This window comes from Cryptomeria japonica, chromosome 8 (assembly GCF_030272615.1).
Source record: "Cryptomeria japonica chromosome 8, Sugi_1.0, whole genome shotgun sequence".
NCBI lineage: Eukaryota > Viridiplantae > Streptophyta > Pinopsida > Cupressales > Cupressaceae > Cryptomeria > Cryptomeria japonica.
In genome coordinates this window covers 493,369,986-493,386,220 of record NC_081412.1, presented here as the reverse complement: position 1 = coordinate 493,386,220, position 16,235 = coordinate 493,369,986, and the positions used below count along the sequence as shown (strand labels likewise).

Sequence of the window (16,235 nt, the reverse complement as noted above, 5' to 3'; positions counted from 1 at the left end):
AATTTCAAGCAATTGTTGTCTATTTTGGCTTTGAGATCAATAAAATATTGAAGTTATGGTGTTTTATTGCAATTCTTGTGGCTATCTTCATGGTTGTTTACTTTCTTGAATCATTCTCAGTCGAAGAAGTATTTAAGTTTTGAGGGACTAAGTGTTGGGCTTGATTTTTGGTGAGATTCACGTTCCAAACCACTAGCTTCTTACTGATTGTAGGAACGCCTTGTGTGGTCAACTGGAGAGACTTGAATTACTTAAACCTTCAGTCGTCATTGAGCTTTGGATATGTACTTTCATGGTAGTGTCTATGATCCTTGATGAATTGAAAAATCATTTGTTACCTTAGAAGATCGCATCAATTTCAGTTGAGTAGTTGTTTCTTGGCAATATTGAAATTGGTAGAATCTTGCCAAGTCTAGCCTACATTGGGTCATTCTTAGGATTAGATTAGAATTCATCCCTTGCAAATCCTACCTTTTCATCTTTTTGAGAACTTGTTAGTTTTAGGAAATCTTGTTCCTACAGCTCGGAAAACGTAAGGCCCCTTGATGAAACAGCATTCACAACGACCACTGGTGCTTATCCACACGTAGAGACCCTACATCAAAGAACATTGGAGTCACCCTGATTGATCCTTTTTTGCGACATCTTCAGCAATCAGAGGCTTTATTCAAGAGAGGATAAGGTACCCTTGGGTATTTTATTCTATGTATGATTGTGTACAAAATACACGTCAACACTGCCCAAATATAATATAGACTAAACACACCAAATTTATTATTTATTTATTTTAATTTTTTGACACAAGGTATTACGTAACTGTAATACACCATGCATTTATGTGTTATTGGCTTATTGCACGTGACGATGACACTTGTAATTGAAAGTGTGTAGAAGGTGTGAACAATGTGAGAGGCTGAGAAGGACAAGTGGCTTATGAATTTTTAGGTGGCAGAAGTGGCTTATGAATTTTTATATGGGAAAAGCAAGGTTGCATGGGTACGGGGGTACTTGGAGACTTTGGAGACTGGTGCTGGTACTGGTACGGCTATTTTTTCAAAATAGGAGACGTGGGTAGTTGGAGACACCAATTTCTTTTAAATATAATTTAATAATTTATAGAAATTCTGAAAATATAATGACATTGAACATTAAATATAATGACATCAAATATAATATAATAATTTAGTAATGGTTGTTGCAATGTTTTAAGAAATCCTTGTGACCTGCATTTGTTTTGAGCATTGTTTTTCTTCCGTTTGTACTACATTTTGATTATTTTGTTTCCTGTGTTTGTTTGTTTTTTAACATTTTAAGGTTTCCTTTTTTTTTGTTTGGCTTGGAGACGGTGGGAGACGGGCGGATACGTTAGTGGGAAGTCTCCTCTCTATGGAGACGTTTCCAACCAAGTTTTCGGTGCGGGATATGCATCCGAGTCTCCGGTACGAGTACCCAGGGGATGGGTACGAGTGCCCATGCAACCTTGGGGAAAAGTGGCTTATGTGCAAGTGTAATAAGGCACAAATGTGATCTTGAATAGTAAGAGGCTAGAAGGGAAACATGTATTGTTTGACATGGCAGGTATGTCCAAATAAATATCGAGGCATGAATGGGCATCAATATATGCACTATTATGCTATTTATGGATAGTGAGAAGCTCCAACTGGAAGGAGAGGAGTTGTGGTATATCATTAAATTACTAGCTGATTTCATAAAATGATTACAATTTGCAGTCATGTTTTGTGAGCCTTACATGTCTTCTATTTGTTTTGCAGAATTTTGGCATATGTATAGATTCTCTTGCAAGCATCTACAGAGAAATTAGAAGTCAAAGGCAGCAATATATAATTTGTCATGTTTTACTTTTCAATATTGCTGAACTGATTTAAGTTCGTTTCACATTGTTGTAGTCTCCTTGGTTTAAATTTGTTTCTCATAAATTGTAAATTGAAAAGGTAGTTTGTCTTGTTATCCTCTCAAGGATATTGCTTTTTCTACTTTTCTACTTGGAATAATTTTTTTTTTCTATCTGGTTAGAAATCTTATTTCCAGCCATTTCTGTATAGTTATCAAAGAATTTGGTGTTCAATATTTCCTGTTTTCAGGTCTAATTGGAAGAAATGGTACTGGGAAAACAACCTTGCTTAGGCACATGGCTATGCATGCGATTGATGGTATCCCCAAGTACTGCCAGATTTTACATGTAGAGCAAGAAGTTGTTGGTGATAACATTACGGCACTTAATTGTGTTCTAAATTCTGATATAGAGAGAACACAACTCTTGGAGGAAGAATCTAGATTAGTTGCACTGCAGGTATGCTATGTTTTGTGTCTGATAAATTATTTCTCTAGCAAGTGTTTTTTAAAACTTTTTTTGTATGCTTTGACTTAAAACACAAATCCTTTATTCCAGTTGAATGCAAAATTGTATAGTTCCTTCTGTAAATATGATGACCAAAAGATTTTTAATTACATATATGATATTTTTTAATTCCAGAGAGAAGCTGAGAAGGATGGCGCAGCTGTACAGAATGATATGAAACCCAAGGGAGCTAATGAGGAGAAGGATAATGTGTCAGAGAGGCTAACACAGATTTATAAAAGACTTGAATACATTGATGCCTACTCTGCAGAGGCTCGTGCAGCATCTATACTTGCAGTGAGTTCTAGAGTATTCTTTTGGTAGACTGAGTAGTTGCATTTTATGTTTTTGAAATTTCTGTAGAGATTGGAGTGGGTAAATGTGCACTTTATCATTAATTGGTCTGTTAAAGTTCCACATGTGGGAGACTGGAATTAATGGTTTACCTAGGATAGCTAATCATTTGGTCTATTTCCCATTTTTGAAATGGAAATTGTATTCTAATAGAAATTATGTTACCACAGCCCATGAAGATCTATGTAGAGAGCTCTTGGATTCAAGTATTTTTTTTGTGTCAAAACTTATACAGTTGAATCCAAAAGCTCTCTACATAGATTGCATTCTAACCTTGTGAGTTTGGTGTTTGCTGCTTCATTTTGTGTCCATCAAAGGTGATGTAAATATTTAATTTTGCTTCAAATGGTGAATCAAATATTTGACAGTAATCTCTATTTGATCATTTCGTTGGCATATCTATCACTTGCTCAAATAAATACACTTTATTTATTATTCAAGTAATATTTTCATTTTTCAAACACAAGATGGCAACTGTTTGTTCAGAGATACCTCCCTCAAAAAGTTTGTTGCTCCATGTATCTTCAAGGTTGACGAAAATCATTCTAGGTCTTGAAATTGATTTAATACAGATTCCCACCCTTTGAATATGAACCAAATTCATTCGTGCAACAATCAGACCAACTTGCTGATGAGAGCTATTTATGTCTCATTTTATGCCATATTTAAGCCTATTTCATACGCCTTCATACCCTTTCCCACATTCCATTTCTGTTCCGTATCATACCATTTTACCATTTTATGTTGCATATGATTTAATATATAACTTATAAGTAATATTTTATCAAGTTCTTAGATAAAATATGTGAATAAATAAAATCAGATTGTATTTACTAATATTTCTTTCACTATGTCAAGAAAATATATATTTAAGCATGCAGATTTAAGGGTGCAGATTCATACAAAACCTCCTGTCACACACTTCAATATTTCATTGGATATTTTAACATTAATCTTCACCTCAATATTTGGCACTAATGGAGGATGATTTCACGACTGTTTCAGCCATCCCAGTAAAAGTTTCCTACCACCTGTCTCAACACTGCCATGTCATAAGAGGCTTTAATTTACTAGAATTAATGGAGAAGAATCTGTGATAAATATGTTCTTGTTATTAGTTTAGAGGAAACCAAAATTCTGCCGTTTCCTATTTCTTAGCTGCAGCTGTAAAAAATTCGTTTTCTAATCTGTGGCTTGCAAACAAGGATTTATGTGAGCCTATAATCTCCAATCTGGACCTTTCTATTTTTGGCTGCTTAGATATCATTTGTTAGAGACTAGACCTTTATATATGGTCTGTAATATCAACTCGTAAGCAGATTCCTGTACGCAGAATTTTGTATCATTTTTAGATAATAAAAACAGTGTTTCTTCTGATAACGGTAGCATAGAAAAGCTCTCATTCTGTCCACCACGCGAGCTAGGAGCAAAGGTCCACTCCTTGGGAAAGCTCGGTGACTTCTGTAGTTTTTATTGTTTCAGTTTGTGTGTTTATGTAGCATTACCTTGTTATTGATTGGAGTGATTTATTTCTGTGTCAATAATGCGAACAGTTTGTAATTCGATCATGAATTGTGGTATCATTTGTTGAACCGTTTATCAGTACTTTATCTTACTGTAATCCTTAGATAGAAATGCTTTAATGCTGTTCCTGTTGCCAGGAAGTGACAGTTCCTGTCACCAGAATTATTTTGATTTGCAATAGTTTTATTTTCATAGGGTGCATTTCATACTTGCTCAACTTACGACTCTCACTCCTTCGGCATATAGCCACGACATCTTTCGCGCCCCGGATTGACACGTTGACAAAGCTGAATCTAGTTATTAATTCCTCTTATTCTTTACCCCAGTTTTGGTCTATCACTTGCGACTAGATTACAACCTTAACCTTTGGCATCTTTACATAGACAAGGTTGAACTTTCTTGTAGGCAGCATAGTGATGTACATGATGGTTGTTTATTACATCATTTTCTGAGATGCTTATTTTTGCTGATGACATGGTCCTCCTATTTTTTTTTTCTTTGATGGTTTACAAAGACAATTTGTGATGAAATAACTTGCACAAGAGAATAATATAAAAGGAAATATGCTGCAAATACTTGATAATATTTGAGAATAATGAGTCACCTTGAGGGAAAATCATCCAAAAGTTTCCAAAAAGAGCACAATTCATAATGTGATGATTATGCACTAACCACTAACTCCTATATATACCCTACTTATGCCCTTGATGCCACCCAAGTCAATATACATAACTTAATTGAGAGTTAAGGTATCACTAAGTTGACTGCTCATTATTAGAGTAATATTGCTATATTTAATGGTCATTTAAGTCTTTTTAACAGTTTAGTTAGTAAGTAACTTCTGTTTTTGTCATTCGTGTTTCTATTCTCGACTATTTCCCTTATGGAAAGATAGTCTTGTAATTTTTTTAGAAGGAGCTTTCATCTCCTTTTGTAATCATCAATTTAATCAATAATATTTACATGGTATCAGAGTGGGAAAAAGATCCTTTGACAAATTTTTAAAATTTGTGCCTTTTACTTGGAATTTTTCCCAGAAATTTTTTTTTTTAATGAAAAAAACGTGGTCTCTTTGTGCAAGTTCATGGGTGCAATTTGATTTCTCAGAAGGGTTTGAAAAATTGCGGATTTTTGTCTCTTGAAAAATGTGCAAAAGTGAAAGATGGCGTTTAGGACTGAGCTCAAATCTGATTGGTTTGTTGCAAATTTGAATCTTTGACAGTGAGAATTTGTTTGAGGTTTTTTGACAATTTTTGACGTTTTATACTTTTTTGGAGTTTTATGCTTGAAATTTAGAAACCAGTATGAAATAAAATTGCAATGCAGGAAAGAGCTAATACTGAAATAGGAACTAGAGATGACTGATTTATTGACAGCAAATTATCAAACATCTAAAATCAGATTTAGAGACACTAAAAGCCAAAATTGGCCTACCACTAGTCCAATGCTTGCCCGGATGAGTTTCCTTTATTGACTGGAATTAAAAGAATGCTGTCAGTGAAGTCTCTACCATGCGCTGACAGCTTCAATAAGCTTTATTGTGCTTGCTATGAATTACCAAAACAAATTTAGGAAAGAATCTGCACATCCAATGTGATTCCTTGACTGGTGCCAGGTACAAACCCTTGGATTATAGGCTTTTTCCCCAAAGAAATATTCGAACTGTACACACAAGTAATTTATTGTGTTAAGAAACCGATGGAATGCTGATCTTATTCAACATCAATGAATTCTGAGCCAAAACATGATCTAAGAAACCCTGAATTTATTTTTTAATGGTCCCAGGCAAGGGAAGATGGTACGGCCCAGCCTGGAGGAGTATGATCTGCAATTTGGAGGCTTGTATCTGCTGGAAGTCACACACAAATTGCTCATATTTGATGATTAAGACAAATTGATGCTGATGAAGGTGTATTCTTTGCTGGCTATAACCCTTAATGGCCAATTGCTGAACAGTTAATGCTGCCGTAGTGCTGCTGGGGGTGTAGGATTTCATCCACATCATCAAAGAGTGGAGGGTTTTCGTCCTCCTTGGGCTGCCATGGCTGGAAACGTGCTGCAGAACTCACAAATCAGAATAATTGTCATAAAAAATGAATCCAAGACAACCCAAAATGCTTCGCCCAATTCCCTTTATGCATCTCCAAGCTAGATCGACCCTCACAAAAGCATATTTTTGAAGATTCTTTGGAATCTCCTAGAAAGTGATGCCCAGCCATAAGGGTATTGAGGGTAGACTTCATCATGTAAACTTTGACCACCTTTTAAGTTATTCACCTCCTAGGGAAAAGTGCATTGCAACTTAAAATATAAAGTTACTTATTTTTATTAACTTCTTCTAAATTTAGAAAAAGTAACTTTATAACATAAAATTATTAAGTTTTTATTATCAAAGGCTTCACCAAGCAAAATATGTCTAAGTGGTTGCCCCCTTTGGCTAACCAATCATCCCCTTACACTGTAAACTTGCCTCCGGGGATGGAAGTCAGGCAAATTCATACATCTGGATAGCACTAGAGAAATGGGGACATTACAAAAAGTTTTTGGGTTGAGGGGTTTACGACTTGGTTTTCCGTGCTTCTTTGGATGCATTGTTTTTGGTTGTTTTCATGACATGAAGGGGCTTTGGATTTGAGGTTCGTGGCCGTTTTATTTCAGCTCGTGTCGCATTTTCCTTTGTTTGGCTCTTGCATGGGTTTCTATGGGGCCGAAAAATTGCAGGTTAGGTTTTTGCATGAAGGGTTTTTCTGGCAGTCTGTGTGATGTGTTATTTTTTTACCGTCTGACGTGTTTGTTTCTACCCATGTGAGGTGTTTGCCGTCTGAACTGGTTCGTGCGACATCAACGACTTTGTTCTTCGCGGGACGAAAGTTTTTTCTTCCTACGACGGTTTTTTACAGATGTTTCTGTGTTGTTTTTTGCAGAGATTTTTTGAATAACCGTGGCTTGTTTTTTATGTTTTTGCATGATTTTTCAGTAAAATTCGTGGTGTATTTCCTTTGGTGTTTTCTCTACTTGACCTAGGGTTTTTTGTGCAAATTTCTGCACAATTTTCCTATTGCTAGGGTTTAAGTGTCACCTGGTTTTTTTTTCCACATTGTTGTGTTGTGTGAAGGGCTTCTTGCCATTTTTTTTTCGGGATTTTTGAGTTTTTGCACAATGTTTTTCTGTTTCAGGGTTTTCTGATTTTTGTTGGAAAAAATCATGGAGAATTTTGCACGATTTTCTCTTAAAAATGGTGCTTTTTCTGTTTGTTTTTTGCGGAATTTTTTCACACAAAAATCATGGTTTCTCCGTTCTTGAGATTGAGGGTTTTCTGTTTTTTTTCCACCAAAAATTAATATTATGAAGGCTGTTGTTTTTTGGGTTTGTACTATTTTTTTTACAAAAATGAAGGTGTGTGATTTCAGCATCGCATTAGGGGTTTGCCGATTTTTCCACAAAATCATGGTTTTAGTTTTTTTGTCTTTTAGAAGTTGATCTTGGAGTATCTAGATTAAGGGAGGGATGGCTTCATTACCCAACATCAAGTTGGAAGGATTGTGGTTGACAGATTGTGGAAACTTGGTCATATCCAGAAGTTTTGCAAAACTAGGGAGGGTCGGGTCTCATCAGGTTCATGTCATAGAGCGTTTTGAGGAGAATGGGGCATGCTTCTATGCATTCATGGCCAAATGACCTATAGATTATGTTAAGTCGTCTGTAGGGTATTTAGTGGAATGACCATTAAGGGAGGCGAGGGTATTAGATTAATATTGCCATATTTAATGGTCATTTATTTATTTTTAATAGTTTAGTTAGTAAGTTAGTAACTTCTGTTTTGTCTTTCATGTTTCTATTCTCAATCATTTCCTTTATGGAGAGATCGTCTTGTAATCTCTTTATAAGGAGCTTTCATCTCCTTTTGTAATCATTAATTTAATCAATAATATTTACACTCATAACCCTATGCACACTAAAAATTAAGGGTGTAGCATACATACCCTCTTCAAAGAAGTGTCGTTCTCGGTGCTGATCAATTGTGGATGGTTTTACACAAAATCCTTATTTTTCCATGTAGCATCTTTAAGTGGAGAGTTCTGCCATTTGATCAAATACTTTGTGATTGCTCTTGATTGCAACAGCTGTGTGTTCGAAGAATTTCCCCATGGATCTAAATTTATTATACTTTTTTTATCAAGCTCTGGTGACTCAGCCCTTGCTGCTACTCTTTGTTTGATAACCTTCTTCAAGCATGAAACAAGGAAGATTGGATGTATTTTTGTTGATACAGGTAAACTCCAATTTATATGTTACACTACAAATTCTTTGCAACACCTTATAAGGACCATGATACTTGGGTGTACGCTTGTTATTCTTCTTCTGTTGTTTCAGTCATATTTGCTTATATGGCTGAAATAGCACAAAGATCCAATCTTGCACTTCAAAAGTCCTTTCAGGACAGTGCTGATTAGCTTGTTGCTTCCTTCTGTTTTGTGCCATTGCAAAGTTCTTCCCAAGACTAGTAAGTAACTCTTGCTAATCTTGAATGTGTCTTCAACTATTTGAATCTTTGCGTTTGCTCATGATGAAGATGTGATTGATGGTGCTTGGTACCCATATAGTGCCAAAAATGAAGACATCTTGGAAGAAGTAATGGAAGTCAGTCTTATACCACCATTCTGCTAGTGGTAGCCATTGCACTCATCTCTCTTGTTTATTCGCTCCAAAACATTGGAGATAACATTCCAAACATTGTTAATCATGTCCAGCCTATCCATCTGATTGGGGATGATATAACATGCTTTGAGTAAAGCTATGAGATTTCCACAATCCATTCTATTATTCACTTATTGCTTCTGGATTCGATTGTGTGTGCAAATTATCATCAACGTTTCGAATCACATTCTGTGATACATCATCAGGGTGAACATCTTTCATCTCCTTAGAATTCTTGTTCTTCCTGATGATGAATCACGGAGTGTGATTCAAAATGTTGCTGATAAAAAATTGCACACACAATTGAATCCAGAAGCAATAAGTGAATAAGCTTTGAATAAGTTGAGTGCCCATACATGAAAATAGGTCAATTCAAAAACCTCTTGTAAATATAGGATCAGAATCACTTACTATAACTTTTGGAGTCTTATGCAGTTTCTGAATAGTTTTCATAAAGGTTTTGCTATATTGCTTGCTACAAATGGGTGTGCTAAGGCACATAATGTGCATATTCGGTGAGATGATATACAGTGACAATTGTGCCATTTTTTTCCAGTGGATCTAGGCAATCTTGTGATAAAATCCATAGATACCTCCTCCTATCTCTGTTTTGGAATGATAAGGGTCGTAGAAGATTTGAAGTCTCAATTATCTCTCCTTTATTTATCTTGCATACCATGCATTTTCTTACAAATTTTTGAAACACCTCTTTCAGCCCATTTTAAAAGAAATCTTATTTGATTCTATGATAAGTCTTAAAGAATCTAGAGTGCCCTCCTTTTGGAGAAGCATGTCGTTTTGGCAACACCTAAAAGCATTTCTTTTCCATGCAAATTTGTTTGACACCCTTGATTCTTGTTGGTGTTTCTCAATGAGAGTTTGAGTGTCCATGTCCTTCTCTCATTCTTGTGCCTCTTTTTACCCATATGCTTGTAATGTTGAAATGGCATACAAAAGCGACCCTATGGGTTACTCCCTCCTAGATAGAGCATTAGCAACAACACTTTCCTTACCTTTCCTATATATATGATTTCAAAAGTCATATCCTAACATCTTTGCCATCCATTTTTGTTTTTCTTTGAATGACCTTTGTTCCAAGAAATACTTGAAACTATCATGCTCTCTCTTTCTCGTAAAGTGTTTTCCCATAAGATAAGGTCTCCATTGTTTAATTGCATGTATGGTGGCCAACATTTTCTTCTCAAAAATTAACAGACATTTACAATTGAGTTGGTGGCTTTCAAATGCTATGGGTCTTCTTGCATGAGTACTACTCCTATGCCATGTCTTGAAGCATTATATTCCACTATAGAAAAATTTGCGGTAGCTAAGACTAGAGTTGTGTACATGGCTTCCTTTAGCTGCTTAAATGCCTAGATAGTTGCATCATTCCACTGGAAGGAATCCTTCTTCAACAAACCTGTGAGAGGTGAAGTTTTGCTACCATAATTTTTTACAAATCTGTGATAATGACTTGTAAGTCCAAAGAAACCTTGTAGGTTCTTGAAGGTCCTAGGTGTTTTCCACTCTATAATGGCTTTGATCTTGTGAGGGTCCACTGTGATTCTCTCATGTGATCTAATATGACCTAGGCACCCCACTTCTTTGACTCTAAATACACCTTTGGATTGCTTAGCATGAAGCTGATGTTGTTAAAGAATGTCCAGAGCTCTAGGACCTGATGGGTTTCCAGAGACTTTTTACCATTTTTTGTTGTTGTTTCACTAAAGAATACCTCCTGGCTGTTGTAAAGCAGAAAAGATGCAATAAGAGAATGCTCAAAATGCTCAACACTACCACATTGGTCCTCAATGCTTGTACCCAAACAATTGAAAGCAGAATCAATGGAACAATATCAGTCAATAGCTCTTTGTAACGTGCTATACAAAATGACAAAAAGGTACATGGCCTTTGAGCTGTAGAAAGAAGAAATAGATTCATAGGGCTCCAGTCTGCAGGTGATGTCATCTTATTCTCCCCATTATTATCAGGACATAAAAAATCTAGATAAACCACCCTACTTGTGCTAAAATGCAACAGGTCAGCTCATAAACAAAAGCAAACCAGCCTTATCCTAGTCAATATCAGCAACCAAAAGCAAAAGAGAATTTAAAAAATACTGGGATTTCTAGATCAGAAAATTCCAGATGACATATCTGGTGCAACCCTCTACATTTGAAATAGATGAAATCAATCTGTGATGAAACATATTTAGTAATATCTTATGGTGGGGAGTGGACAAGTGATTCAAATACCCCTTAGTAGAACAGAATTGGATTAGGGGGTAGGAATTGAAAAGTTCAAGTACTTCAGCTACTTAAGCTTGGCCTTGACAGCCAAACGTGCCTGGACAATAATACATCTGAAGGACAATGACTGCAGCCACATCTTTTTGCAAAGTATGGTTTAGTAGAAAAAGACAATGCCCCACCTCAGAATGGAAGTCTCCACAATTTGAAATGGTGGGACAGCTCAAAAGAATCAGAAATAACATTTGAAAACTAGACCTGCCTTACAAAAATTCGATAGAAAATCTACTTTTGGTCAGACAGTTGGAATGCCTTCCTGCATCTCCAAACAATGGGTAAACTTCACTGCCCAAGGATATGGTCAACTCGTGGACATTCTTCATCTGGCCTCAGGACTTGGCTATGACTAGAAATTAGAAATATATAAATCACCAACTCCAGAACTCCACAACATGGTCAAACATTGTTGCCAATAAATAGAAAAGAGTTTAATAAAATGCCCAAAATCACATACAGCCATTACATACAGTTGAATTCTCTGCAGCCATCACATTAACATATACATCCTTCGGAAAGTATCTCCAAAATTAAGAGAAGATTTTGTGGCATGCCATCTGTCTTGGCCAGAAAGTGCAGGGGAATTCATTGCATGCCCTCATAATCAAAGCCTTATAGTGCAGGGGAATTCGTTGCATGCCCTCATAATCAAAGCCTTATAGTGCAGGGGAATTCATGGACTAAGAGGATGCCCCAACCGCGAATCATGGAAAGAAGATTCCAAGTTCCTCTTTTTTCAATGCGTAATGACCACTTCAATTGGGACTGAAGTGATGTTCTTTTTCCAAGCAACCTGACTTCAAATTTTCCCGGATTCTATGACAACAGGATGGTCAAAACTCAGTACAGAGTCGGCCATAGCAGCAAAAATTGTTTGGGGAAAAAATCGGATTTAAAAAAAAAAAAACATAAAAAAGTGCATAAAAAGAGATATGGCCGCAAAAATTGTTTGGGGAAAAAATCGAGAAAAGAGGGAAAAAATCGGATTTAAAAAAAAAACATAAAAAAGTGCTTAAAAAGAGATAAAAACTACTTTTGTTTTGAAATTTAAGGGCATTTCCAGAGCATAGAGATGTAGAGAGCAAATAAAATAGTGAGTTTAACTCGAGTTGTAGAAAATAAGATTTTGTTGTTTATATTCATATCGCTGATTACATTCCATTGCACAAAGCATACTTCATAGTGCATAAATAATAATTATATAGTTACAGTTGACAAGATTCCAATTACAATATAGTTTGTACCAAGTCAGCATATAAACTAAGTACAAAGTCCCAAAAAATCAAACGTAGCCAATGACTCTTGCTACTACAAATAGAGTTATGCTAGAGGGCTGCAGGTCCTAATGATGAAGCTCTTGGTTTACAGCATCTCCTAAGTCATTCAACCTCATGATTATCTAAGTTGGCCTCTAGGATCTCAAAATCCTTAGGCTCAAGAAAGTCAATGAAGACAGTATTCCTTGCTGAGTAGAGATCAGAAATTACAAAATGGGTTTCAACTGGTTCATGTTTGTGGTTTAACAGTACTTGCAATTTCTAGAACAGTGTCAAAGAGAACTATACTAAGAGTAAAAGGGAAACTATATGACAAAGGAAGCAATGGCAAAGTTCAACTTAACAGGTTTTGAATCAAACAGTTTAGGATAGAGTAATAGAAAATGCTTTTGAAACAGAATCTTACATTTCAAAAAACCATAAATGATATTCAAATGATAACTATTTTAGCAGATTTGTAAAACAGGAAAGGGAGTGTTAAATATTTTTCCATTAAATAATAAAATCTGCTAGCACAAAAGAAGAGAGCAACTATTTGAGCCACAATTTTAGCTATTATTATTTAAGTAAATTTTCCTTGATTTTGTGTACAAGTGGATGAAGGAATTAAAAACATTTATGGATTTTGAGTTGAGAATTCAAGAGATTATGAGTACAAATTTTCAATGGAAAATTAAAGCTTGAGGAACATTCTCTTTCAATGGGACAGTTGCTGCTAAAATGTATCTCAATCCTTAAAGAGAAAATATATGAGGCCTGCTTCAGGAGGGATTAAGATAAACCCACAAGACTGGAGCTTGACTTCTCTCAAGGAAATTGTGTTTGCTTGATACCTTTTTAACATGGATAATATGCTATGCTATATATGTTTAAAGCATTCGTGTAAAACATGCTGTTGTACTCTTTGCAAGCCTTCTGAATCTCCATGCATATGATGAGCCTAAATGGAATGTAGTTCCCTAACAAGCACATGCCATACATTTAAGCATAAAGTTTCACTAATTAACAAAGCATTAAGCCTGCAAGATATATACAAAACTTATATATAACCAAAACAACCCTTCATTTTGATATAAAATATTGCTACAATTCAGTTTTTTCAGCACTACAATTTGATTTTTATCTTTTTGATAGGAGCCATTCTGCTTCCGATTCCAGAATGTTTATATTGTTATGTATATACTTCTGCTTCCCACTTGATTATATAATTGTCACTACCCTACCTGCTTGTCAATAAAACTTGATGGCCAGTTTCAAATTGAAGCTCCAAATCATCACACTTTGTTAGCATTTGAAAAGGAAATTTGTCCCAACCTAACCTTGACAATCTAAACAACTAACTTGGTATTATTGTTGACAATTGCAATGTTAAAATTCTTTTGAATAGTCAAGATCACAAGAATTTCCAAGAAAACAAACCTCTTTAGGTTGATATCAAGCCAATAGAGTTTCGTTTTAGTTTAGTCCGGCTTTCTATATTTATTTTTGGCGAGTTCTCTTATAATGTTCAAATATGTTAAAAAAATTAGATAGAAGCCTTACTTAGTATTTATGATATTATCTACTATTTCCCACTAATTCGTGTCTTTGGATTTATATACATGGAAAGCATTACTACGAGCCTAACACAAATGACATGTTAATAACCTTAACATCAAACGTAAAAGTATACCAAAGAATGCTTCTCTATTATACATCATCTATTAGAAATATATGTGGCTAAGGCAAATGACAATAGTGTGGAATACTCAGAAAAAGCTAGCACATCTCTTTACCTAAGTTGCCAGTTCACGTTCGAAGAACCGGTATGGTGATACGGCAAAATTTTGAAAAGGGTTTGAGTTCGTTAGTACAAAAACATCATATATATATATATATGCAGCCTATAAGCATGAATTAGGATTAGCATGTCACATAGCATCATATAAACAACAAAACCAACATAAACATGTAATCATAGCATCATGATCATAGCATCATATACATCAAGTTTAATCTCAAAATGACAAAATATTCAAGTATCATTGTTTCAACTTTCAACAATTTAAAGTTTAATCATCAAATGGATTTTCTAATTCATCATCATTCTCATCCTCCTCATTGACATTAAATGAACCAATGCTAATGCCACTTGCACTTGCACTATAAGTTTGCTCGCTATCTGAGTCATCAAATGCAACAAGCTGAGAAGTGGAAGCATTGAATTAGTATGCTCTGGCACCATATTCCACATCTTCATTTCCCCTTGGTTGTAGCCATGTTTTTTGTGTGAAAGAAGACGTAGGTTGGAATGCACATATGCTAAATTCTCCGCTCTTTTTGATTGCAATATATTGTGCTTTATTGAGTGGATGAAAGAGTACGTGCTCCAATTTCTTTCTGATGCAGATGAACTAGCAACCTATGAAGACAAAGGAAACTATAAATAAAACTTGTGATAAATTTTAATTAATTAAAGTTAAACTTAAATGTGATAAACTTTGACAACGAGGGGTTGTAGGTTTTGGAAGCATGTGCCATGGAAGTAACACCAACTTTGAGCATCTTTTTTGAATCTATGACGAAGAGCATCAACACTTAGACCATTTCCATTTGCAAATTCTATGAACTCATTTGTAATAATATCTTGCAAATCATCATTAGGATAGAGTCTAAGGAATGCTGCCTCGTACCCTTCAGACACTTCTAGAGCTCTCCATGGTGCAAGCCTTCTTGGTTCATCAAGAAATTGATTGCTATAGCACTTTGGTGTCAAGGCATAGGCAAGAAGATGCAAAGGAGTGGTCATCTTATTCCACCTTTCTACAACAATTGCTTCCACTTGTTTGAAGAATTTCTCCTCGGGGTCTTCCTCTATTGCATTTATAATGCACTTCATTTTTTCAAGCATTGAGTCAATGCCATCATAAATCTCACCAATGCAAGGCCTATCCATGTCAGTATAGCGAATCATGCTCATAATGGGCTCAGTGAAACTAAGGAGATATGTCACAAGACCCCACCACGAATCATTCAATATCCTGACCCTAATTCTTGCTGCCCTCTCATTGCTGCTCAGCTTCCATATAGTCCAATTTGGGCTGATCACCATATTGCAAAGTGCCACTTTAACTTTCACAAGTCGTCTCAAGACGATTGTGTTTGATGCAAAACAAGTCTCAGCAACCTATAACACAAATTAATGCCAAAATGATTAAAAAAATAAAGCCAAACTCTAAAGAAGAATACATGATATAGCTTACACAATGAAATTATGAACATTGAAAATTTAAAAAATCAGAAAATGTAAAATTAAATTACTATTTCACTTACCTTAAATAGCTTCAAATTCGAAAAGGATCTAAAAATCCCTTGAGACGTGGTGGTTTGTGATGAACATTTGGATGTCCTTAGCCTCTACATACACATCTTTGATCCAATCAATTTTATTCCCAATCTTTTGTAGCATAAGATTGAGTGAATGGACTGCACACGGTGTCCAAAAGATGTGATGATAGCGTTCCTCAACCAACAAACCATCAACTCTACAATTTTTTGCATTGTTTGTTATGACTTGGACAACATTGCGGGGTCCCATTGACTCAATGGCAGAGATGAAAATATCTGCAATAAAATGGCAATCTTTTACTTGGCCCTCACAATTCACAACTTTTAAAAACATTGGCCCTTTAGGGGGCACCGGTATGACATTGATCAAGGGATGATTTTTAGAATCTT

General features: G+C 35.5%; 1 protein-coding gene across 1 annotated transcript in view; it reads left to right on the top strand.

Moving 5' to 3' along the window:
• The window catches only part of LOC131060044 (ABC transporter F family member 3), a 188,684-nt gene that overhangs the window by 78,913 nt on the left and 93,536 nt on the right, over window positions 1-16,235 (top strand). The window contains exons 4-5 of the mRNA XM_057993131.2: window positions 2,103-2,311; window positions 2,495-2,656. Of these exons, the coding sequence (XP_057849114.1) occupies window positions 2,103-2,311; window positions 2,495-2,656 (371 nt within the window). The remainder of the gene's footprint in view (window positions 1-2,102; window positions 2,312-2,494; window positions 2,657-16,235) is intronic.